Below are 26,208 nucleotides of genomic sequence, written 5' to 3'. Positions count from 1 at the left end.
TTAGGAAGAGTTTTTTCTTTTCTCTCCCATTTAGTCACTTGTTTGTTCATGTCATGGATTATTACTTTATTCTATGGATTAGGTCCATTACAATAATTATCTCCTTTGTTGTTCAAGCTACTGTCTTAGATTTTGGAGCTCCTACAAGCAGGCACCTGTGTGTTTTTGACATGTTTCCATCACTGTGTTGTTTCCTTAGCTTCTGGCACCACAGAATACCTCAGGCACATCTTTACTTTCCTTGTTCCACTAGTTACTGGATAATTTTACTTAAAAACCAGATTCTGAGGACTTGTAAATTCATGAGTTCTGTGTCATTCTGGCTTCTAAACATCTTCAGCAGACACACCCAGGAAATATGTGATGTTTCTGAACTGTGGTGCTGGAAAAGACTCTTGAGAGTCCCTTGGACTGCAAGGAGATCCAACCAGTCCATCCTAAAGGAAATCAACCCTGAATATTCAATGGAAGGACTGATGCTGAAGCTGAGGCTCCAATACTTTCAATACCTGATGTGAAGAGCCACTCATTGGAAAAGACCCTGATGCTGGGAAAGACTGAGGCTAAGAAGAGAAGGGGACGACAGAGGATGAGATGGTTGAATGGCATCATCAACTCAATGGACATGAGTTTGAGCAAACTCCAGTAGATAGTGAAGGACAGGGAAGCCTGGTGTGCTGTATCTATATGGTCTGAAAGAATCAGACAAGACTAAGTGACTGAACAACAATACATACATTGGTATCTGCTTCTATGTTTATCTGTTTATACATACATGTGTATATGTGTGCATGTATGTGCATGTGTGTATATATACACACACACACACATATACACATAAACACAGGATTTATATATATCTATGTGTATATATATGTAAAACGTTAAGTTCATATGGACCTTTCCAATTCCAACCCAAAACCACAAGGTTCATTCTAGGCTTCTCCCTTATTTGTTATAACTTTCTCAGTGAAAACTCTGTCTGAGAAGTAAAGACCTCTGCTATTTATTCAGCTATCTTTTCTAGCACCAACACAAGCTTTTTTTTTTTTACCTCTACTCCTAAGGTAAGTATAAACTTTAATTAAAGTATTGATCTTTAAATGCCCTAATGTCCCTCGGTCCCCACTATCCCCATATACCAAATAATTAAAACATTCTCTGACTGCATCTAATTGTAACTCATTAAGAACAGAAACTCCCATGCTATAGTGTAATTAGTCACACATTTTCATATTGGAAATCCATTATTTGCCATAAAGGTGAAGAGATGAAGCTCATGAATTTAAACTTGCCTTTTGGCTGTGTTCCCATCAGAAATTCAGATCCCTGGAAGTCTAGCAGAAATCAGTTTGAAGCTAACTGCTGGCCAGCTCAGAATCAGAGGTGTTAGTGGCATGTAGGCAGTACTTTAAGCCTTGACTAAAAATTTTAACCAAAATTTTATATTATATTTCTCTTGAAATACTCATCACTAAGGAAATCTCTAGGAAATATATTTGTAGGAAGGCACAGAACATATGAATATTTTCCTTTTTACCTCTACAAGCTACCCTGTCTATACATATAACGAAGCTGATGACTTACACAGTCACATGATGCCATTGTTTATGAATCTTCCATCTAGGTACTGGGGAGAAATTCGGATTTATTACCTTAATGATTAATTTAAAAAAAAAAGAAGAGGAATTTTTATCTGTAATACATTCATCTTCTCTTGTCAAATCTCTTGCTCTAGTAAACATTTACACACACCACTAATTTTTTTCCAACAAAGCTGGGAAGTAAAGCAAATCCCTTGACAGATGCGGAGAGAAGACAGAGGGCATGGCTCCCAGAACAAGTGCCTCTATGAAAAGCTGTCCCTTCTGCAATCTCTTCCTTCCTGTTTGGCTGAGTGCTTATGCAGTACACCTCTGGGCTTCATCTGTTCCACCACTACTTTTTAAATATGAAACTAAATTTTAATTTATAATAGAGCAGATTATATAATAAATAGCCTTCATCTTAGAAGTAAACACTTCTGCCTCTAGCAGACACTATCCTTCCCAATGACCCCTCCATCACAATATTTTCAGAGCACATTTTGTGTAGTCTCCCATAGGTTTTCTTTCATTATTCTTATCTTCAGTGGCAGCAAATAATCTTCCACTTTTAGGGTGGGTTTCCAGTAAAGCTAAAAGTAACCTGGTAATAGGTGATTTGGAGGAAAAAAAAAAAAAATATATATATATAAACCACTCTGGTAAATCCATCTAAATCCTTTCTATACATAAGAAATTCACTGAAGTAAACTAAAAGCTAAAACTGTGTTAAAATTAAATCAGTTTGGTTTTGAGTTTGTCATCATCACAGAATTTCACCAACATTTCATCATCCTTCCACGTCCGATTGTTATTGGACCTCTAAAGTGAAACTTGCAATGCATATAAATACACTCCAGCACAATATTTTGTGTTTGGGATTTTCACCTTTGCTTTCCAGTATATCTAGACTATTAAGATTTTCATCAGCCAATCTGTATTTTTCTTCAAAAAATATTTTATCCAGTTTTCCATCATGGTTGAAAGAACAACATCTTACTCTACTGTTCATGACGAAATATGTCACAATTGTTGATGCTTTCCTTTTGCTCAAATTTTTCATACACATTTGATCTAAAATTCCTCCATCATCATCTGAATACATCTTCTCTCTGACGTTTTCAATGTCTTTGTTTGTCCTGCCCACGACTTACATCTTCACTAAGGACATCTATGTCCCTACGTTTTGTTAAGTCTTCTGTAAAAATCAAAATTAGTTGCGCTTGACAATATACTTCATACCCCATAAACTCCAGGGTGTATGAAAAGTACTTTGTTTAAGGACTCAAACTCACATAAAATGTCATTTGTTCTTTGCTCAAATAATATTGATTTTTATTTTAATGTAAAATCTGCCCTTCTATTCACCTCCCTACTAGCCAATTCTGAAAGCATCCCTGCTGCTGACTGAAATAAGCTGGAACATATCCATGCTTCATCTTTCACTAGGCTTCCGAAAACCACTCGGGTAAATCCATCTAAATCCTTTACAGTTTCAGGTGAGATGTACGAGTTAACTACAGAGCAGGTTCAAACACATAGCAGAGCTCACCTTTGCAGAGGTTTCAAACCATCCTGTGAAGCCATGGTCTTTGCAGAACTGGTCCATCTGGGAAGGAGTCTGGCCACTGTCCTGTTTCTGGTCACATTTGTTAGCTAAAAGGACAGCAGGAATAGGGCTGCCGTTCGGAAGATGTACTTTACTATCCAGATCACTTTTCCATTTTAAAACAGCATCAAACGTGGAACCTCTCGATATATCAAAGACAACGAAGGCACCGACAGCTTCTTTGTAATATACTCGAGTCATGTTGCCAAAACGTTCCTGTCCTAGAAATAAATATAGTGAGACATCAAAAACTTAAAATTCAGTCAGACGCTATATTTATATATAACCTTTTTTAACCCTAAGAATAATGTTGTAAACACATCTGTCATTCCAGAACAGAGATGGGTGGGATTAAGGACACACACACAACCACAGCCCATAGGGCAGAAGTGGCTGATCACCTGCTCTCAGGACACAGTTACCTAGTTTTATGTTCTCTGTGCACGTACACTACATTCTCCATAAACATCAAGATGCCAGTCCTTACAGCTACAGAACCCATCATGTCCCCCTCACTCGCCTTGGTCTAACAGAAGTACTAAAGAAAAAAAAGAAAGTTGGGTGTGGAGAGAAGAGACAAGAATAGAAGAAAAGAGACTTGCAGGAAGAAGATAAGTGTGGTGGGTAAAACGCTAGTGAAAAAGATTAGGCCTGGACCTGAGATAAAGGAGCTCATGTTCTTAACTCCTCTTTTTTCACATCTCCAGCAAAACCCACTTTCCGTTTCCTTTTTAAATTTTTTTAACGGAGGACAATTACTCTACATCTTTGTGCTGGTTTCTGCAGTACAACAATGTGAATCAGTAATCATGCATATACTCCTTCCCTCTTGAGTCCCCCTCCCTTCTCCCATCCCACTTCTCTAGGAAGTCACAGAGACTGGGCTCCCGATGTTAGACCGCAACTTCTCACTAGCCATCTTTTTTTTTTTTTTTTTAAATTTATTTATTTATTTTTTTCAGTGGGTTTTGTCATACATTGACATGAATCAGCAATAGATTTACACGTATTCCCCATCCCGATCCCCCCTCCCCCCTCTCTCTAGCCATCTTTTTAACACAGGATAGTATATATATATGTAAATGCCACTTTCTCACTTTTGACTCGAAATGCCAAGACTGCTCTCCTCTAAGAAGGTAGATGTGCAAACCCACTATTTTAGTAAAACGTGGTACAACTGTGTTGCTAAAAGAAGGATCAACTACAGAGCTCTTTGGATATCATTGTACTTTTAAAACAGCTTAACAGGTTAAACACTTTTTTGGGAAAAAAATCTACCATTAAACATACCATATAGGTCTTGGCAAAGCATTCACTTACTATCTGATATTGACTTAGGAAGAATTCTTTTCTTCATCTAACAGATAGAAAAACATGCAAAGGCTGCTTGGCCAGGACTCCAACAGCTCCAATTAAAGAAGATGGGACTAAGACTGGATCTCCTGACTCCCATATGTGTGTGGAAACACGCCAGTCATTCTGACCTATCCTGCAGCTGCCCTGACTTCTAAAGCTCTTACCTTTAGTGGGCAAATTACTGACTACAGTGCTAAGGGGAAATGACTGCAAAAACTACAAATCTAAGATTTAGAACTCTTTGTCTAATGATAAAAGCATATGCTATGATGGAACATTTTCCTATTAAAACATACAATGAGGGTACTTCCCTGATGGTCCAGCGGTTAAGAACCTGCCTTGCAATGGGGGCTATGCAGGTTCAATCCCTGGCTGGGGAACTAAATCCCACATGCTACTGGCAACTACCAAGTCATGCCTGCCTTGAATAGGACTGGTTGCAGTGATATAAATAAATAAATATTTAAAAAAAAAAAAGAAAAAAAAAACATACAATGAAAAACAAGCTTTTATATAATTTTACTGGTAGTAAAGAAAGCAAAGCTGTCTCCTAAATTAATCATTTTTCCCCTCCAAATTCTATGCCATCATACATTTTTAAGATATTATTAATGGAATAATTGAAGAAGAATGCAATAGTCAAGCTTAAATGGATAAATAGAGTTCATTTAGTTTATGACTGCTCCCCAGAGGGGCTTATCTGAAGCTGTATTGTGCTAGCTCAGAGTTCCAAATTTTGTTATAACGAACAGTCACATGAGAAATCTCATTATCGTGTTCATATATTATTAGTGATGTAAATCTGACTAGCCAACTATTTAGTTTATTTGCTCACAATGCTGACATTTATAAAAAGTTCATGTTGTATCCTTTTCCATTAACATACATTTAATTATCACACAAGGCATGCTGGCAGAGAATAGACCAGCCATTCAAGGTCAGTATCACCATATTGTAAACACTGCGCAGATGCATTAAAGTGTACCTAATTTCAAACAGAGAGCACACACTACCAATGATTTTGATTTTTCTCAATTTTAATTATTTTATATTAAACGACTACAGCAATAAGAGAAATTAGTACTGCTAACTTAGTCCAGATAACAAGATAATTACATAATTATATGAAAACATTCCTTTGGGCTCCCCTTTAATTTAGAAGAGGGTAAGGTGCCAAACTAACAAACGTATATAGAAATCCAGAAGTTATGAAGAACTATTGAGCTCTAGTGACTTTTGTTTCTAGAATCATCTATAAATTCCCTCTCCAAATATTTCTTTTTACCAACTGTGTTAGTGAACATTCAAGTTTGTATTCATATAAAATTTCTGGCTAAACCATAAGAAAACAAGAAATGTATGAGACAAGGCATTTTTGAGGAGGATCTTGTGACTTAAAATACCTATTCCAGTTCCAGGGCCAGGATTCAATCCTTCCTGACATTCTCACAGCAGAGAGTGCACTTTCTAACACCACCATATATGACAAATCTAAACGGTGCCAATTACACTGTTAAGCATTTCATGTAAAGATAAGATGGGCAACGTAAAGGACAGAAACAGCAATGACCTAACAGAATAATGTTAGTCACTCAGTTTTGTCTGACTCTGTGATCCCATGGATTGTAGCCTGCCAGGCTCCTCTGTCCATGGAATTCTCCAGGCAAGAATACTGGAGTGGGTGGCCATTCCCTTCTCCCGGGGATCTTCCTGACCCAGAGATCAAACCTGGGTCTCCTTCATTGCAGGCAGATTCTTTACCAACTGAGACACCAGGGAAGCCCAAATACAACCAAAGCTAGTGGAGACGATGGAATTCCAGCTGAGTTATTTCAAATCCTAAGAGATGATGCTATCAAACTGCTGCAGTCAATATGTCAGCAAATTTGGAAAACTCAGCAGTGGCCACAGGACTGGAAAAGGTCAGTTTTCATTCCAATTCCAAAGAAAAGCCATGCCAATGAATGTTTCAATTATTGCACAATTGGGCACATTTCACATGCTAGCAAGGTAATGCTAAAAATCTTTCAAGTTGGGCTTCAGCAGTATGTGAACCAAGAAATTCTAAGTGTACAAATTGGATTTAGAAAAGGCAGAGGAACCAGAGATCAAATTGCCAATATCAGTTGTATCATAGAAGAAGCAAACAGAAAAACATCTGCTTCATTGACTATGGTAAAGCCTTTAACTGTGTGGATCACACAAACTGTGGGAAATCCTTAAAGCAATGGGAATACCAGACTACCTTACCTGCCTCTTGAGAAACCTGTATGCTGGACAAGAAGCAATAGTTAGAACCGGACATGGAACAATGGACTGGTTCCAAATTGGGAAAGGAGTATGTCAAGGCTGTATACTGTTATGCTTCTTATTTAACTTATATGCAGAGTGCATCATGTGAAATGCTGGGCTGGATGAATCACAAGCTAGAATCAAGATTGCTGGGAGAAATATCAATAACCTCAGATTCGCAGATGATACCACTCTAATGGCAGAAAGAGAAGAAGGCTAAAGAGCCTCTTGATGAAAGTGAAAGAGGAGAGTGAAAAAGCTGGCTTAAAACTCAATATTCAAAAAATTAAGATCATAGCATTCAGTCCCATCACTTCATGGCAAATAGATGGGGAAAAAAGTAGAAATAGTGACAGACTTTATATTCCTGGGCTCCAAAAATCACTGCAGACAGTGACTGCAGCCATGAAATTAAAAGGCACTTGCTCCTTGGAAGAAATCTATGACAAACCTAGACAGTGTATTAAAAAGCAGAGACATAATTTTGCCAACAAGGGTCCATATAGTCAAAGTTATGGTTTTACCAGTTCAGTTCAGTTGCTCAGTCATGTCTGACTCTTTGCCACACCATGGACCACAGCACACCAGGCTTCCCTCTTCATCACCAACTCCCAGATCTAACTAAAACACATGTCCATTGAGTTGGTGATGCCATCCAACCATCTCATCCTCTGGTGTCCCCTTCTCCTCCTACCTTGAATCGTTCCCAGAATCAGGGTCTATTCCAATGAGTCAGTTCCTCACATCAGGTGGCCAAAGTATTGGAGTTTCAGCTTCAGCATCAGTCCTTTCAGTGAATATTCGGGACTGATTTCCTTTATGATGGACTGGTTGGATCTCCTTGCAATCCAAGCAACTCGCACGAGTCTTCTCTAATACTACAGTTCAAAAGCATCAATTCTTCAGTGCTCAGCTTTCTTTGTAGTCCAATTCTCACATCCGTACATGACTACTGGAAAAACCATAGCTTTGACTAGATGGACCTTTGTTGGTTTTACTGGTCGTCATGTACAGATGTGAGATTTGGACCATAAAGAAAGCTGAGTGTCGAAGAATTGATGCTTTCGAATTGTGGTACTAGAGAAGACACCTGAGAGTCCCTTGGACTGCAAGGAGATCAAACCGTCAATCCTAAAGGAAATCAACTCTGAATATTCACTGAAATGCTGGGCTGGATGAATCACAAGCTAGAATCAAGATTGCTGGGAGAAATATCAATAACCTCAGATTCGCAGATGATACCACTCTAATGGCAGAAAGAGAAGAACTGATGCTGAAGCTGAAACTCTAATACTTTGCCACCTGATGTGAAAAGCCAACTCATTGGAAAAGACCCTGATGCTGGGAAAAATTGAGGCCAGTAGGAGAAGAGGGCAACAGAGGATGAGATGGTTGGATGGCATCACCAACTCAATGGACGTGAGTTTGAGCAAACTCTGGGAGATGGTGAAGGACAGGAAGCCTGACGTGCTGCAGTCCGTGGTCGCAAAGAGTAAGTCAGGACTGAGCAGGCTGAACAACAATAACACTGTTGAGCAAATGAAAAGTAAAGGCACAAACTGGGAGGAAAAAAAGTACATATATATTATATCTGATTTAAAAAACATACTTAGAATATACAGAATTCTCAGAACTCCAAAATAAGAGAACAAAAAAGAATTTGATAGAATAAGCAAAACATTAAAATACTTTACCAAAGAATTTATATGATAAATAAGCAAAAGAAATGATGCTCAAAATTATTAGTCATTGGGTTTAAACCACAATTGAGCTGATCCTTTATACCCACAAGAAAGGCTATAATGAAAAAGTCTGACTATACCAAGTGCTGCTGAAGTTGTGGAGCAACTGGAGCTCTCATACATAGCTGGTAAGAATAATACTTAAAAATAGTGTAACCATGTTGGAAAACAATTTGATACTTTCTCAAAAATGTAAGCATATATCTAGCACACAACCAAGTTATCCTACTCCTAGGTATTTGCTAACAAAATGAAGGCACACATCTATACAAAGGCATGCTCATGACTGCCCAGAGGAGCTTCATTTTTAATAGCCCCAAACTGGAAGCAACCCAAATGTCTATTCACATAGTAATGAATAAATTATGGTATGTTCATACAATGGACCACAACTCAACAATAAAAAGGAAAGGAACAAATTATGAATTAATGTAACAATATGGAAGAATCTCAAAATAATTATGCTGAGTCAAAATAACCAGGCCAGAGGAGGAGGAGGTAATACTGTGAGTCTACTTACACCAAATACCAAAAAATTAGAAACTATAGTAATACAGTAAGAGAAAGCAGATCAGTTGATTATGTTGGACAAGGGCGGGGAATGGATTAGATAAATTACATTTCAAATGATAAAAAATGCTTACAATCTTGACTATGGTGATATTTCCCAAGTGTAAAACTTATAAAATTGTACAGTTTACTCTATGTCAACTATATCACAATAAAGCTATAAAAAATACCTACCGTATATACTGTATATGGTCACCGGGAAGTTAAATGTAAAATGCCTGCCTGGGAGTATATTTTGGGCTGAGTTTGGCAGAACTCAGCTAAATAAAGTTTTATTGGAATATCACCCTCATCTATTTACATATTATATACCTGATTTCATTCTATAATGGTGGAGTTGAGTTGTTGCAATAGAGAGTAAATGGCTCACAAAGCTTAAAATAATTACAATCAGGAACTTTACAAAAATAGTTTAATGATTTCTGTGCTAAGGGTTTAGGGACAGTCTATACCTTTATTAGGAGTAGTATATAAAATTCATGAAGGTACACCCTTAACTTCTTTGTATGTAGGTTATACTTCAAGTTCAAAGAGTGTAAAACGCCAGGTCCATAAGTGAGCACTGAATAAATACTAGCTAAGGACTATCACTGTGCTTCCCTGGTGGATCAGAGGTAAGGAATATGCCTGCCAATGCAGAAGACGCGAGTTCGATCCCTAGGTCAGGAAGATCTCTTGGAGGAGGAACTGGCAATCCACTCCAGTATTCTTGCCTGGAGAATCCCATGGACAGAGGAGCCTGGCAGGCTACAGTCCATGGTATGCAAAGAGTTAGACACGACTGAGCAACTAATGCGTTCGCTTTCACACATGGCAAAGCCTTAAATTATTAGGTAGGTAAGTGTTTTACCTCAAAGTGGTGAAAATGGTTTGCAAAGGAAAATAAACTTGAGAAAAGTACAACCATCCTAGAGAATCAAATATCAAGCACCCGATAGTCAAGCTACCCCAGGAAATAATGTTGTCTGTTTAAATCAGCCAACTGTCTTTACAGACCTTTAGAGATCATCAAAGTTCCTCCAAGCTCTCACTTCTGATATTTTAGAATATCAGAATTCTATGCTATGTATCAGGAAACTATGCTATAATTTTAATGTTATAATGATTTTCTGACAATTCTGCAATCACCAAATCCAGAAGACAGCAATGGGGGTCAAATGTAAATGACCCACCAACAAAAGGCCAAGCCCATGCATTTATGGGAGTAGCTTATTCTCCAAAAGAATAAGGAAAATATACTTCCTACTATACTGGGTTCATAATCTCTTTTTTGAAAAATTCAAAAGTGCTTCAGAGATTTTCCTGAACTGGTAAAAACAAGTGAAAAACAAAAGTTTCTAAAACACGTGTCATTGAACTACGGAGTGACGAAAGATAAAAGTTCATTTAGAATAATAATCTTAACATAAAATTAATGGAACTATTCTCCAAAAATCGAACAAGGTGAAACTTAGATTTAGCTTTGTTGTTTTAAAGGTTTAAATGCACAGGGTTGCTAAGCTCTTTCGGTTGTTAAGCTGGAAAATAAACTTTCCTACAAGAATAAGAATTGCAGCCTGTATCTTTGTTATGACTGCTCCTTGGGTAATTTTAGCTATTCCCTTATTACTATCTAAAACAAAAGAGTCCAGTGGAAAACACAACTAATGTTCACGAATAATCCATTTTCCTCCACTTTTGAATACAGGGAGGACCACACTGTCCTGCCCCGACTAAACCAGCTGTGTTCACGGAACATGGACAGAAGTGTCCCTGCCCAGCAGAATCACTTGTCGGGTGGCAGCAAGGTTACCCCTACTTTGGGGTGACGGTATCAGACGGTAGGGCCTCTGTTAGCCTGGGTCTTCAAAGGGCTCCAATGAAAAACCACCCTCAAATTCATCACCATCCCGCCACTTCTGCTCCCTACTAAGGACATGTAGAAAGTGTGAAATGTGTCAGTCACTCAGTCATGTCCGACTCTTTGTGACCTCATGGACTGTAGCCCGCCAGGCTCCCCTGTCCACAGGATTCTCCAGGCAGGAGTACTGGAGTGGGTTGCCATGCCCTCCTCCAGGGGATCTTCCTCATTTTAATGCTGCTGGCCCCCCACCACAACCTAGCCTATCTTGACTGGTGCAACTCCCAAATATCTTTTTACCTCTTATAGCTAGATTTGATCTCAACTAGAAAATATGTATTAGGTTCCTCCTATATACCAGGCACTGTGCTAGACACGGGTGAAACAATGACTAGGATCCTAAGAATCTCAGTCTATCTGAGGAAAGAAACCAAGTGATGTCACGATGTGTTAGGTGTAATCAGAGATACAAAGAGCATATTATGGTATTCAACAAGGGGATGTCATTCACTGAAGTAAGCTAATCTTACTAGTCTTTTTGAAAGATACATTATCAAAAAATGCCTTCCAAATGCTTATACTATGAAAATATAGTATCTTCATAAACTTTATTTATTTCCATGCTGTGACTTTCAGTTTGCATGCCCCTGGGGGCAGCCAGCCTAGGCAGAGCCATGCTCACCATCCATGGACTAAAAGGCTAAGCTTTAACTGCTGGAGGCAGTTTCTCAGAAGCACTGAGTCATCACCAGGAGAAACACGCATTCTACTTCCCCTTTTACAGCACTGCAGAAGCCAGCCCTTCCTAGCTTCAGAAAAGGGCTAAAGGATCAAACCATGGGTAAGACTGTCATACGCAAACTAGAATCCATGGAATCTTAACATTTTTTTTTTTTTAATTTTGGAAAAGAAAAAAAAAAAAAGTACTCTGAGGGGCAGCCAATCAACCATTTTAAGTTTAGTCTAAGAAATTTTTATTATTCTAGGACTCTTCTTTCCACAAGCACATAAATAAAAGCAGGACATTTCTGCCAGGATGAATGCTCCTGGATTGTGTCCTGTGATGGAAGCAGACCAGTTAGAGGAGAAAGTATGCAGTTATTAAATATAAAGACAGCTGCATGGGCCTTGTTTCGCGCGCGCGCACGTGTGTGTGTGTGTGTGTGTGTAGAGTTAAAGTGCACAGCAATATGGAAACTCAGCGGAACCTGGGCGATCTTCCTCTTACATGGTCTGTAGCGGTAGTTCAGATGCGGTGGGGAGAACTCTGAGCAACAAACACCACCTTCCTAGACCAGAGCTGTAATCTCCTCTTACAGGAAGGAGAGGGGCCACTTTTCTGATACTCTAACAGACAAGATTATAAACTAGAAGATGACGCTCCAGATTACCTCATCCATCCTCCCTTATTTTAAAGATGAGAAAATAAAATCTCAGCAAGACAACATTACTCAAGTGCCTTAGGTTGATGTGTTATCCAATGTGCTGCCTGATCTGGTAGCCAAGCATTTTCTGGACTATACATTCTTCCCCATGGCCCCGTGTCTCCAGATAGATCCAAAGTAGCATGAGCCTGGGAAAGACACTCCCCAAGGACACACAACGCTGCCACAAAAGTTACGGGCTTGCTCTGTGACCCTGAGTGCCTGACCACAGCAGCTAAGGACATGCCTCACTGCTGAGTTCATTAGCTAGGCTGATACTAGGGACAGGCTTTTTCCACCATATTGCTGTGGGCATATTGCCTGAATATTCCAATGGCTCCTAAAATGTGTTATCCTTCCTTCTCTAGCGGAAGGAACCCTGATTATAGCTAGATATCTTGGCAATGAGAAAGGGGGAAAAAGAGCATAGTACTAGTCATCTAGGCTCAAAGACATTTAAAGATGCACAACTTGGTAATACATATTCTAATGGATGATGACCTGTAAGGTACACATGTTGGCAAAAGGATTAAAATGCTTCCCCAATATCTGGAGTACCCAACACTAATGACTTTGAGAAGGAGTTGAGACAACTTAATACATTTCCAAGAACATGTATTCTAATCAAGGAAAAGAAAACCACAAAATGGCTTGCCTTCTCTCTTTTTAGTGTAGGCAGATTTTCTAAAGGGAAATATTTGCTCTCAGATTTGAAAGTAAAATACTGCATTTTGAACATTTATCAGAAATACAGGCCAGAGATGCTCTCTCTATGGTTTTAATCACTATTTTTTAATGTTTGTCTCAAAATTTTATGTTCATGTGCCCATTTGCCAAAAAATCGAAATATCTCTAAATGTTATTTGAAATTCAAAATATAAGTCACACAATGAAAAATAAATCAGAGCAATAAGACAATCAGTGCTTAGCTTTCCAAGTATAAATGCGTATCCTTTCCCACCCATTAAGAATTATTGGGCTTCCCAGGTGGCTCAGAGGTAAAGAATCCACCTGCCAATGCAGGTAACATAGGGTTAGATACCTGGGGCGGGAAGATCCATCCATCCCTCCCATCCAGTGTTCTTGCTTGGAGAATGGAAAGGCAACGCATTCAGTATCTTGCCTGGGAAATCCCATGGACAGAGGAGCATGGGCTACAGTCCATGGGGTTGCAAAAGGGTTGGACATGACTTGGCAACTAAACAACAAACAACAAGAATTATTGAGCTACATGTTCTTGCTTAAGGTGACTGGGCAAAAATGTAGTTTCTAGTGAGTGCATATAAAGTTCTTTAAAAACATATCCTTAAAGTTCAGTATGCATTTCAGAGATGAAGCATTTTTAACACGCTTGTGTGGTTGGTGGGTAATACACCAAGATCCAGCCAAAATATAAGTCCAGTCACTGGTTTTAGAAAGATATTTATCTAGCCACTAAAATTTTTTATAGCTTGATATAGATAATATGGTGATGTCATAATAGGTCTTAGGTTTTATATGTAAGAAGCTACAATTCATAGTTACATAGGTTTTGTCATTTTTAGGGTATATATTTAATGACTTTTTATACTACTACTTTATAAAGCCCTTATAAATGTGCCCCAGAATTACACTTAAATATTTAACATGCTAAAATTATAGGCATTGTTAAAAGAAAAAAAAAATTTCCTTACATTAAAAAACTACCATAATATTGACCAAGAAAACAATGTAACTAAAAACCTATTCCCCCCACACTGGTTTACATAATTTTCTATAAAACAAATCAAATAAAACAAGTCTAAAAGCTAATGCATCAAATTAGCACCATGTGAGGCTGGATTTGATATGTACTGAATTTCCTATTAATATTGTACCATGAAGAAGGTAAAAGGAGTCATTCATGTGATTTTACATAATGATTCATCTGGTTTTCTTTTCTATCATGTGTAAAGCAGAAAGAGAGATACTATAACATGACCATGAAACCTTTGCGATCAGAAACATCTGGATTCATGCCCTAACTGCAAGTTACAGGTGTATAGGCCTTGGGGAAATCCCTTAACCTTCCTGAGTCTCACTTTACTCAACAGTAATTTCCCCAGAAACATATATGTTAACGTATGTAAAACACACAGCAAGTGGGAATGTGCTGTCTGACATAGGGAGCTCAGCCTAGTGCTATGTGACAACCTAGAAGGGTGGGGTTGGGAGGTAGACGGGAGGGGGATTCAGGAGGGCGGCGACATGTGTATACCTGTACCTGACCCTGAAAGCTGAACTCCCCAGGTCGGTAGGTGCTCAATGTACTACTAGAGAAGAGTGGAAAAATACCTCCAGAAAGAAAGATGGGCCTGAGACGAAGTGAAAACAACGCCCAGTTGTGGATGTTACTGGTGATGGAAGTAAAGTCCGAAGCTGTAAAGAACAATATTGCACAGGAATCTGGAATGTTAGGTCCATGAATCAAGGTAAATTGCAAGTGGTCAAACAGGAGATGGTAAGACTGAACATCGACACTGTAGGAATCAGTGAACTAAAATCAGAAAACTGAGATCATGGCATCTGGTCCTTTCACTTCATGGCAAATAGATGGGGAAACAGTGGAAACAGTGGCTGACTTTATTTTTTTGGGCTCCAAAATCACTGCAGATGGTGACTGCAGCCATGAAATTAAAAGATGCTTACTCCTTGGAAGGAAAGTTATGACCAACCTAGACAGCGTATTAAAAAGCAGAGACATTACTTTGTCAACAAAGTCCATCTAGTCAAGGCTATGGTTTTTCCAGTAGTCATGTATGGATGTGAGAGTTGGACTATATAGAAAGCTGAGCACCAAAGAATTAATGCTTTTGAACTGTGGTGTTGGAGAAGACTCTTGAGAGTCCCTTGGACTGCAAGGAGATCCAACAAGTCCATCTTAAAGGAAATCAGTCCTGAATGTTCACTGGAAGGACTGATGCTGAAGCTGAAACTCCAATACTTTGGCCACCCGATGCGAAGAGCTGACTCATTTGAAAAGACCCTGATGCTGGGAGGGATTGGGGGCAGGAGGAGAGGGGGACGACAGAGTATAAGATGGTTGGATGGCATCATCAACTCAATGGACATGAGTTTGGGTAAACTCCGGGAGTTGGCAATGGACAGGGAGGCCTGGCGTGCTGCAGTTCATGGGGTCGCAAAGAGTGGGACACAACTGAGCAACTGAACTGAACTGAACTAAAATGGACTGGAATGGGCAAATTTAATTCGGATGACCGTTATATCTACTACTGTGGGTAAGAATCCCTTAGAAGAAATGGAGTAGACCTCAGAGTCAATAAAAGAGTCAGAAATGCAGTACATGGGTGCATTCTCAAAAACAACAGAAAAATCTCTGTTCATTTCCGAGGCAAACCATTCGATATCACAATAATCTAAGTCTATGCCCTGACCACTAATGCCAAATAAGCTGAAGTTGAATGGTTCTATGAAGACCTACAAGATCTTCTAGAACTAACACCAAAAAAAGACATCTTTTTCATCATAGGGGACTGGAATGCAAAAGTAGGAAGTTAAGAGATACCTGGAGTAACAGGCAAGCCTTGGAGTACAAATTGAAGCAGAGCAAAGGCCTACAGAGTTTTGCCAAGAGAATGCATTGGTCAGAGCAAACACCCTCTTCCCAACAACACAAGAGACTACTCTACACATGGACATCACCAGATGGTCAATACTGAAATCAGACTGATTATATCTTTGCAGCCGAAGATGGAGAAGCTCTATACAGTCAGCAAAAACAAGACCTGGAGCTGACTGTGGCTCAGATCATGAACTCCTTATTGCCAAATTCAGACTTAAACTGAAGAAAGTAGGGAAAACCACTAGACCATTTAGTATGAACTAAATCAAATCCCTTATGATTACTTCCAAAGAATAGCAAGGAGAGATAAGAAAGCCTTTCTCAGTGATCAATGCAAAGAAATAGAGGAAAACAATAGAATGAGGAAGACTAGAGATCTCTTCAAGAAAATTAGAGATACCAAGGGAACATTTCAAGCAAAGATGAGCACAATAAAGGACAGAAATGGTATGGACCTAACAGAAGCAGATATGAAGAAGAGGTGGCAAAAATACACAGAAGAATTATACAAAAAGAAGATCCTAACAGCCCAGATAACCATAATGGTGTGATCACTCACCTAGAGCCAGACATCTTGGAGTGTGAAGTCAACGGGCCTTAGGAAGCATCACCATGAACAAAGCTAGTCATGATGGATGTGAGTGTCAGACTATATAAAAAGCTGAGCACCAAAGAATTGATGCTTTTGAACTGTGGTGTTGGAGAAGACTCTTGGGAGTCTCTTGGACTGCAAGGAGATCCAACCAGTCCATTCTAAAAGAAATCAGCCCTGAGTATTCATTGGAAGGACTGATGTTGAAGCTGAAACTCCAATACTTTGGCCACCCGATGGGAAGAACTGACTCATTGGAAAAGACCCTGATTCTGGGAAATACTGAAGGCAGGAGAAGGGAATGACAGAGAATGAGATGGTTGGATGGCATCACCAACTCAATGGGCACGAGTTTGAGCAAGCTTCGGGAGTTGGTGATGGACAGGAAATCTGGTGTGCTGCAGTCCATGGGGTCGCAAAGAGTAGGCCACGGCTGAGAGACTGAACTGGACTGATCTGATTCATGCTGCTATTGGCAGAAACAAACACAATTCACGGTGCTGTAAAGCAATTATTCTTCAATTTAAAAAAAAGTAAATTGAGAAACGGTGACTAGAAAGCAGCTTTTCATAAATGTTAACTGTGATTACATGAAGGGTTTTTTTTTTTTTTACCAAAACTTCCTACCTCTGAGATTCTATGCTTATATTTGGAAATATATTTCCACTTGGATAAAAAGCATTATAGGGGAAGAGGCAAAGTTGCTCTTTAAATCATGTACAAAGTACCATTTGTGTCCATGCCACCACCTTTTGAGGTTGAGATCAAACCTGTCTGTCAAGCAAAAGAGTAACAAAACTGAACACAGAAAAAAAAAAGTTAAAAAATACCTAAACAAAAGAAAAACAAACTCCCTTTGAGATGGCAGCAGCAGTCTCAATAAGCAGCCTTCAAAATGACCTATTCCCAGATACACAACAGTTCAGAAACTTGATTTTTCTTTTTGCTAATTAGAGACGAGCAAGCTTTTGTGGTATTTAGGTCACAGTGTAAGGTCTGTTTTTATTCAACTATTTACATCTGCTGTGGTGAGTGTAAAAAGAACATCTGACTTTAGTCAATTTAAAGAGGGGAATAAAATCAAAGTATCTTTTTGGTTTGTGTCCAAAGTCGGAATAGTTTTGGAAGTTTGAGATATTGGTTTTTTCCTAAGAACAGCATTCAATGAGAGCAAGACATGGCCCATCTCTGTCGTGTAATTTATCTTATGTCCTTACATCACCTCTTGAGACAGCAAAAGAGATAAGGAGGAACTTGGGGGCCAGGAAAGGTGTGTGTCAAGGAAGCCGGGGAGCAGCAGACTTGTTCAGTGGAGTGCAGTAAGAGGATGGGTCTGTTGGCAACAGTCAGCACGGGCAAGACAGAACCACTGTTCTCAGCTTGAGCATGGATCAGATCGCCCACGCTGTGTGCGCTCAGTCGCATCTGATACTTTGTGACCCCATGGACTGTGGCCCACCAGGCTCCTCTGTCCATGGGATTCTCCAGGCAAGAAGACTGGAGTGGGTGGCCATGCCCTTCTCCAGGGGATCTTCCTGACCCAGGGTCAAACCCGTGTCTCTTATGTCTCCTGCACTGGCAGGTGGGGTCTTTACCACTAGCGCCACCTGGGAAAGACTACCCGTGGTGCCTGGTAAATTACACACTTCCAGGCCCTCCCTCTAGGAACTCTGACTTGTTAAGCATGGAGTATTGCTAGTTGCCTTTTCAGTATCCCTTCACAGAATTTCATTTGGGGAAGCAGTGTGTCCAGTTTGAAAACAAACAGAAAAAGCCCTAGATTTCCCAGCTGTCCTTGCAACAAGGCATGGATGTCCGACTAGACCAGAAAGGCAAAGAATACAATCAGGGAATAGCTGAGTGGTGAAATGTCAGCTTTGGTCCCTGAAGAATGAATGGTTCTGTTCACCAGCCATGGACTGCTCAACAATGGACTTATTAGGTGAGGGACCTAACTTTTCTCTTGTTGAACCATGATTTATGGGGATGTTTGACAGATGAAGCCAGTTCTGCTTATAGCTGATGCTAAGGAAGATGCATTTAAGCACCTCAGATGAGTCTGAAAGAGCAGGTCCCATACAGTCACACTAAAAAACAAACAAACAACAAAAAAACCACAAAACACCAAAAAATCCAATATATATTTAGCTTAATTTCAAAGCCATCAAAAATCACTACAGAAAATGCTTAAGGAAAATATCTGGATAGAAGTGAGTGAAAAAAATGAGGAAGAAGAGAATGTAAGATCTCCTGTCAGAAAGACCAACACAAAGCCTTAAAGTAACCACCGCTATTTATTTATTTTTATGTGGTTTGTCACTCTCAAAATAAGAGTGAAGAAATCACACGTTTCTAGCCTCCATGACTGTAAAAAGTGCAGAAGCTCTTTTTGAAAATATAATTGAATAAAATTCTAAACACCTTTTTCTTGATCATTTATCTCACCTCCAGAAATCTCCTCACGTAAGTCAACACTGTTTCACCATCCAAGAGAAGATCTCTACAGCCACAGTGCAACTTAAACTTGTTGACTGAGCCCACTTTCTACTACTTAAGTGTTGATTAAGTGTGAAATCCTCACTATTTTGAGGATATGCTATTCTTGGACTCCAAATCTAAGGCCTTCAAAGTTTTTTTCTTTGGAAGATTACTTTTTCTCATCTCTTAGTCCATTTTAATAAGCGCCTAGAAATATGTATTCATCAGGTTTTGGTTTTTTTTTTAATATATTTTATGATACTTTGACATCTTGGGGCCTTGTAGACCAGGGGAGGGGCTGGACTGCCCATCCCACCCCACCCCACCCCCAGCCGCCCAGGGTTATCTAGTTATTACAGCAAACAACTTGCTGAGAGCATATCTTCAATATGCAAATCAATCAATCCTGAGTCCTTCTCCTCTACTTGCTTTGTTTTGTCAGGCTCTTGCAGTCTAGGTCAGAGACAGTGAGGGATCATCCCTATAGCCCTCGGCAAACTGAAATCTTTCAAACTATCCAATCCTAAGCTTGCTCAGCTTGCCTATGCTGTGAGGTCTTTCTTCAAAAATCACAAAAAAGGCTGTAATCCTTGCTCTGCTTTCTCCCAGCTCCTTCTGCCTCCTAAATGACCCTGGTGCTTCCCTGTGTGGTCCCGCAAGGCTTGACCTGGTCCCTCCTATAGGGAACTATCAGTAACAAACTGTCTCTTTTAATGATGATCTCATTGCACTTGAATAAAAACAAAACCTTGAGTACATGTTAAAAGGGAATAAGAAGCTATCCTAACATTGTTAATCGGCTATACAATAAAAATATCTTTTAAAAAAGAAGAAGAATCATTGAAATTTACATATCAAAAGCTTAAGAAAGCTGGAAGGTCAGGAAGCTGCTGCTGCTGCTAAATCACTAAGTCAAGCCCGACTCTGCAACCTGATGGACTGTAGCCAGCCAGGCTCCTCTGTCCATGGGATTCTCCAGGCAAGAACAGTGGAGTGGGTTGCCATTTTGGAAGGTCAGAATACCATATATACACACAAGGCTGAAATTCCTAAGATATATTTGAAAATAACACTGCACCTCTGGAATAATGCATAGCATACAGGTTTAATCTGTAGGATCACAGAGTAGTCCAGACAAACAGCTGTAATTATTACCTTGTTTTCCAGGGTGTGCTCTACAACCAAATACCAATAAAATAGCTTCATTAACTTCAGAGAAGTCGACAGTTTGGAGAGTCTTTCAAAATGTACCAAAAAAAAAAAAAGAGAGAGAGAGAGAGAGAGATGCAGCCGATCAAAAAGTGTCTGCCTGGGAAGTAGTATGCTTCATAATTAAGTACAAGAACTAGAAATTCTGGACCGATGACATAAAGAGATGGTAATGATTACAATAGGTATGAAATATGAGTCACATGCTCCAAAACAGAGCTGACCAGAACATTTGCAAATTTAGACAAAAGTTTATGTCACTCTTACATTACCAAAAATCCACTCTGCTATTAGAGACATGAGACCTGTGCCATGGATTACCTGTGTTTTCTTGGTCAGCTTACCACAACTCCCTGGGTTTACACCATAGGGTCTCTAAAAGCCTTTAATCCTACTCAAACAATAGGCTGATTAAGCAAATGGCTAGCAGCCAAGTCAAATTTTAGTACTTCTTATCAGAACTTGGCTCTCTGCACCACTAACCTGAGCAACTTTTACCTGACCTGGAATTAAGAATGGTAACATATTCAAAAGAAGGAAAGGCAACAGGCACGACATTACCAGGGGAATTTTCTTCATGCCAGTTACACAAATATGCTGTTATGTTGAAATTCCTGTCTGGGCATTTGTGAAAGCGCAGTCCAGACCGGGGAACCCAAAGGTTGTGTCAGGGCTTATGAAGTAAGGAAGATTTGCAGATGTAAAATGGGATAGTAGGCTTTGCTTGGAATTCAGCACAAAACTGAGCCAGAATAAGGCTGAAGATGGCAAGACTGTACAAGTCAGATGTAATAAAGACTTTATTTCAATCCTTTTAAATGAATTATTAAGTAACTGACCCACAATAAGCCCTAAGAAAGTAACTGCAGGACTAAGAGACTACATATAACAGAGACTAATTCCTCAAAGAACTGCTTCTTCATATTTGAACATGAACAATCCTTGACTGATTCACTCTGAAGGTCAAGAAAGCATGAGATAATATTCCAGGCTCTTGCTCATGAAGAGTTGGAGCATTATCAAAGAAAACAAGAAGAGACCACTAGTTACAGCAATTGGCAATATGCGAGAGAGAACAAAGAAGACAAGATCCACATTTTATTTTCAGATGGGAATCAAAAAACTCGAAAGTGAATCTAAGTATGGCTCAAAAGTCAATCTAAGTATGGTTTATATAACTTATAAGGTCTTCCAAGCATGAATTTTATGCTCTGATAAATCATATTTACGTGAATTTCAGAGTACATTGTTTCTGATTTGTTCTCTGGCCCAAAGGAGTATACTCAGATTTTTTCTTTTTTTTACTCAGATTTTTATAAAGAAATTTTGATACTAAAAACTGAAGAGTGGTAGAATAGGCTCCCTGCCTATTCTAATGCCACTATGGCAAAAGTATTATTTGAACTAAGGGCACTTGAAAAACAAGGGCAAGATGGGTACTCCAACCTCCCTTTCTTCTTCCTTAAATCAGGAGATAAAACTCCCATGTGAAAGATGTCCTCCCCAATAAGGAAGGAAGGAAGGAACTGTGCTCATCACCAGAGATGATCAAACAGAGAGAATTCTGCAGAAGCAGATCTTGTTAAAATAGCTCTTATCTTCCTTTAGTATCCTACAGAGTTTGGTTATTTTTCTATAGCTGCCTTTGTTCAACCTAGTATAAAAGCATTTATATTTTTGTACTTTTGGGGGTTCTTCCTTTCCTTATGAGGGCTCCTGTGTTACATAAAGCTTCCCTGATAGCTCAGTTGGTAGAGAATTCGCCTGCAATGCAGGAGACCTCAGTTCGATTTCTGGGTTGGGAAGATCTGCTGGAGAAGGGATAGGCTACCCACTCCAGTATTCTCATCTGAAGAATGCCATGGACTACATAGCCCAAAGGGTCACAAAGAGTCGGACATGACTGAGTGACTTTCACTGTCAAATAAATTTCAGCTATTAATCTGTCTTACATTAACTTAATTCTCAGGACCAGCTGAAAGTTCTAAGAAGGTAGAGATAAAATTTTGCCTTCCCTATAAAAGCAAATCACTGCAATGAATGCATGCAGACTAAATTATACTAGATCTAAATGGACAAGCTTTAAAAAAAAAAAAAAAAGATTTAGCCTAGACCAACCATTCAATCTACTTGGAAAATTCTACAGTTGCTAATAAGCTTATAATAAGTAGTGAGCCAAATACTCAATTCATCTATAATACATGTTAAAAGGAAGATCAGATATTGCATCCTAATTTAGTATACATTTATTAAACTTTCTCTTTAGAATCTTATCAAAGACTTCAATATTTCAGTATATCTCAGTAATGTGTTGAGCAGCAGTCTCAAAGCAGATATGAAGTAAAAGAAAGGAACTGCCTAACACAAAATTGTGTTAAATTGCATCTGTACTTTAAAGCTGCATTCATTTGATGTAATGAGGATTTATAAGGCCTGTATCCATGAGTCACTATGGTTCTCAATTTGAAGAGTTTAGCTTAAACTGCTTGGCTACATTTACAGAAAACATTAGGGTAATTCCAGCCTGTTATGCTTGCCAGAGCTTTCAAGTATAGAGACCTGACAGAATTTCTTTACACCTTTCCCACTTCTAAAGCAGCAACAAAAGTCTAACCAGTAATAACAGCACACCTTAAGTTAGTCATGTCGAGTGGCTAACTCCACCTACTATTTTGCAATCAAGGAATACCTTCCCCCTTTGAGAATTAAATACAAATCAACTTTGTTGCTACACAAGGCAAATATGTTTAGCCATGGGGAACTATTTGGAGTGACCTTCACTTTGCCTCCATTACATCATGACTACTTAATTCAAATGGTATGAGCCAGGATTCACTAGTAGCTCAAATATTCAAACCAAACCTTGGTTTGCTAATGATAGAGTTAATGATAGAGCTCCCTAAACCTTAAGTTAAAGCCACATTATTTTTTGCTCTTCGTTTCCTTAAATACTGAAAACCTTATTTAAAAGATGAACCTTATAATTTCCAATCATCTCATAAGTTTACCTCTAATCTTGTTAATTGTTGGTGTGTACCTGCTGGATGGAATCCCTTTTGGAGATTCTGAAAGGTCTGCTTTCCTTCCTGGAAAGGCTCAAGCTTTGCATTTAGGCAAAACTGCAAGAAAATTCCACCTAGGCCGATATGTACCAGAGTCTGGTAGAAACTGAATACGTTCCCCTCCTGGTAAAACAGGTCTGGTTAAGCAGGATGAAAAAGGGGAAGAAAACTCTAACTCATGCTTCTGCTTTCCCAAGTCTCCAAACAGAAGTATTTTTCCTTGAAGCTTAAAAAAACACAACTGTGCCATAAAAAAAAATTTTATTTACCTGCAGAAGGACCCAATCCCAATTTAATTGCTAAACACCACACTATTTTACATGAAGAATAAAGCAAACTCAACAATCCTCCTAGGCAGAGATTTAAAATCATCTTCATGGAAATTCACAGCTACGCTGAAGATTTCGGTAGAATGATTATCACATGGTAAGGCAACCTTTAGAATCCACGACTTTGTCAAGGAGCAATACTCTTACTCATAAGTGCTCTGTGAAAAAGCAGGAAGTGTTTCGAAAGAAGCCTCTGGCTTCAAAAGATGACTTTTCAAAACTTTTCAAACGAACATTTGGTTTTCTGTAACCGAAAAAAAAGAAAAAAACAAAAAAACAAGCTGAGCCCAAAGGCTGACTATCCCCCTTTCTTAGAGATGACATACATCACTTTATTTTCCTATCGGAGGTAGAGAAGCCTCGTCTTAAATAAATGAGTATATATGTGATATTTCTTCAATATCATCTCATATGTAATAAGCTGTTGATGAAAAGAGCACTACCCAGCAGACAGACCTGGGTCCCTGACTCTTCACCAGTTGGGTGACCACACCTTTAACAGGCTTCAGTCATACAAGTGGAGGATGAAGGATGGGCTCTTTGACCCTGAACATGCCCCCATCTCGAAGGCAGACTGAATGTAACACCCATAATGACTGAACAGGGTAATTCCTGGTACCTCTTCCATATTTCAACTTTCCCAAAGTTAATGGCTTATTAAATGCACACATCCAACCCACCATACCAGCCAGAGTTCAAGTTTTCATACATTAGAGTAAGGAGAATCTGTACCCTCCTCACACAGGGGTACTATGCTCCAAAATGACAATGGAAAGCATTGGGAAATGCCAGGGAAATAATATTACACATTGGGTGTGGGGAGGCAGGAGTGGGGCTAGGTGTTGGTTCACGGAGGGGGGGCGGGGAAGAGGAGCATAAGGTTTCAAGAGAAGTTTTCCCCAATCTTTGCCTGGGTGGCCTCCCCTAGAAATGCGGGCACGACGTACAAAGAATGGGGTTTCGGTCCCAAGGAAGGGTCTCAGACTCAAGGTGGATGATGAAGATGAAAACCCTTCTGAAAAGAAACCCTGGTTTCTAGTTTGGGGGTGTCCCTAACTAGGACTGTAACTTTGGGTAAGTCGTTCAACCACTCTGAACCTCTGTTCTTATCTGTAAAATGTTAAAGCGAATGAGAGGAGCCAGCCCCTTCCCCTCCCTCGTCCTCGTCAAGATTCAGAATGAAAACTTCGGGGAAAGCCTCCGTGGCTTTCTCACCTCTGGTCAGATGAGAGCTCCAAAGCAGAGGGCCTCCGATCTCTTAAAAACACCAGCGCTTTCCACACACCGAGCTGAGGCGTCTAACCAGGGTTAGTTTCTCTACGCATTTATTTATCCTGTTCTGCTTTTAAATTCTTCGACTACCATCGCCTGTTCCACTGTGCTGATTCCCCCTGGAGTCCAACATCCCCTTCCATCATTCCAGGTGGTTTCGTCCCTTTCTTTTAAACTTACTCGGGCAGGCAAGTCCTGGCAGAGGACGGAGAAAGAAGCACGGAGGCCGAGGGCTGCCGCCCCGCCCCCCCCGCCGCATCCCCGAGGCTTCCGACGGCGGGGAAACCCCGCGGGCGCCCCCTGACCGGAGGCCGCCGCCCGCCCGCCTCGGGCTCCCCGCACGTCCCCGGCTCCGGCCACCCGCTTACCCGCGATGTCCCACAGCTGCAGGCGCACCAGCGTCCTGCTGTCCCAGTTGAGGACCTTGAGGGCGAAGTCCACCCCGATGGTGGCCCGGTAGTGCTGGGAGAAGAGCTGGTGGACGTAGCGCTTGATGATGCTGGTCTTGCCCACGCCGAGTTCGCCGATGACCAGCACCTTGAAGAGGTGCTCGCTGGTCTCCGGCGGCGCCGCGGCGGCGGCCGCCCCCCGGCCCGGGTCCCCGGCTCCGCCGCCCGCCATGAGCGCCCCGGACCCCGCTCCGCCCTCCGGCCGCTCTCGGCGAGCTCGGGGGCCACGCCCGGCCGCGCCCTCCCCGCGGCGCCCCGAGAGCCCCGTCGGCCGTCGAAACTTTTCTCCGAGACCGGCCGCCCTTCCCGCCGCGCCGCCTGACGGGTCACAGGACCCGGAACCCGCCGCCGCTGGCAGCCCGCGCGGGGCGGGGAAAGGCCGGGGGGGACTGGCCTGGCGGGGGAGGCCCGGGCGAGAGGCCGCAGCTCGCCGCCGCCTGCGCTCTGCGCGGGCCGGGCCAGAACTCGCGGCACTTCCTCTCCCCGGGCGTCCCCTTCTCGCGGCGGCGCCGAGCTCGGCCGCCCCCTGGTGGCCGCGGAGGGTAGCTGAGCGCCGACGGCGAGGGGGACGAGGCGGGTCAAGGTCAGACCACCCAGCCAGGTGGTGAAAGCCCCTAGACAGAGCGCGCGGAGGGGCCAGAAGCGGTGGTCCAGGCGGGACTCCAGCCTGGAAGGCGAGGGTGTGGGAATCAATCTCCTTCCCTGGTTCTGCCCCGAGGGAGGTTAGCACGTGGAGATCCTTGCCTTTGATTGATCGCCAGTGGACAGATGACTCTGAACTTGAGAAAGGACTGAAAACT

The 26,208-nt window shown here is 40.8% G+C and overlaps 1 protein-coding gene across 1 annotated transcript in view; it reads right to left on the bottom strand.

Annotated features, from left to right (window-relative positions):
• The window catches only part of RAB32 (RAB32, member RAS oncogene family), a 28,496-nt gene extending 2,742 nt beyond the window's left edge, over nucleotides 1–25,754 (bottom strand). Inside the window, exons 1-2 of the mRNA XM_043888413.1 lie at nucleotides 25,328–25,754; nucleotides 3,136–3,413 (exon numbers count right to left, since the gene is read on the bottom strand). Coding sequence (XP_043744348.1) covers nucleotides 3,136–3,413; nucleotides 25,328–25,580 — 531 coding nt within the window. The 5' untranslated portion in view covers nucleotides 25,581–25,754. The remainder of the gene's footprint in view (nucleotides 1–3,135; nucleotides 3,414–25,327) is intronic.
• Nucleotides 25,755–26,208: the final 454 nt, after the last annotated feature.

The sequence above is a fragment of the Cervus elaphus genome, chromosome 26 (assembly GCF_910594005.1).
Source record: "Cervus elaphus chromosome 26, mCerEla1.1, whole genome shotgun sequence".
NCBI lineage: Eukaryota > Metazoa > Chordata > Mammalia > Artiodactyla > Cervidae > Cervus > Cervus elaphus.
This window is presented reverse-complemented; position numbering and strand designations above follow the sequence as displayed.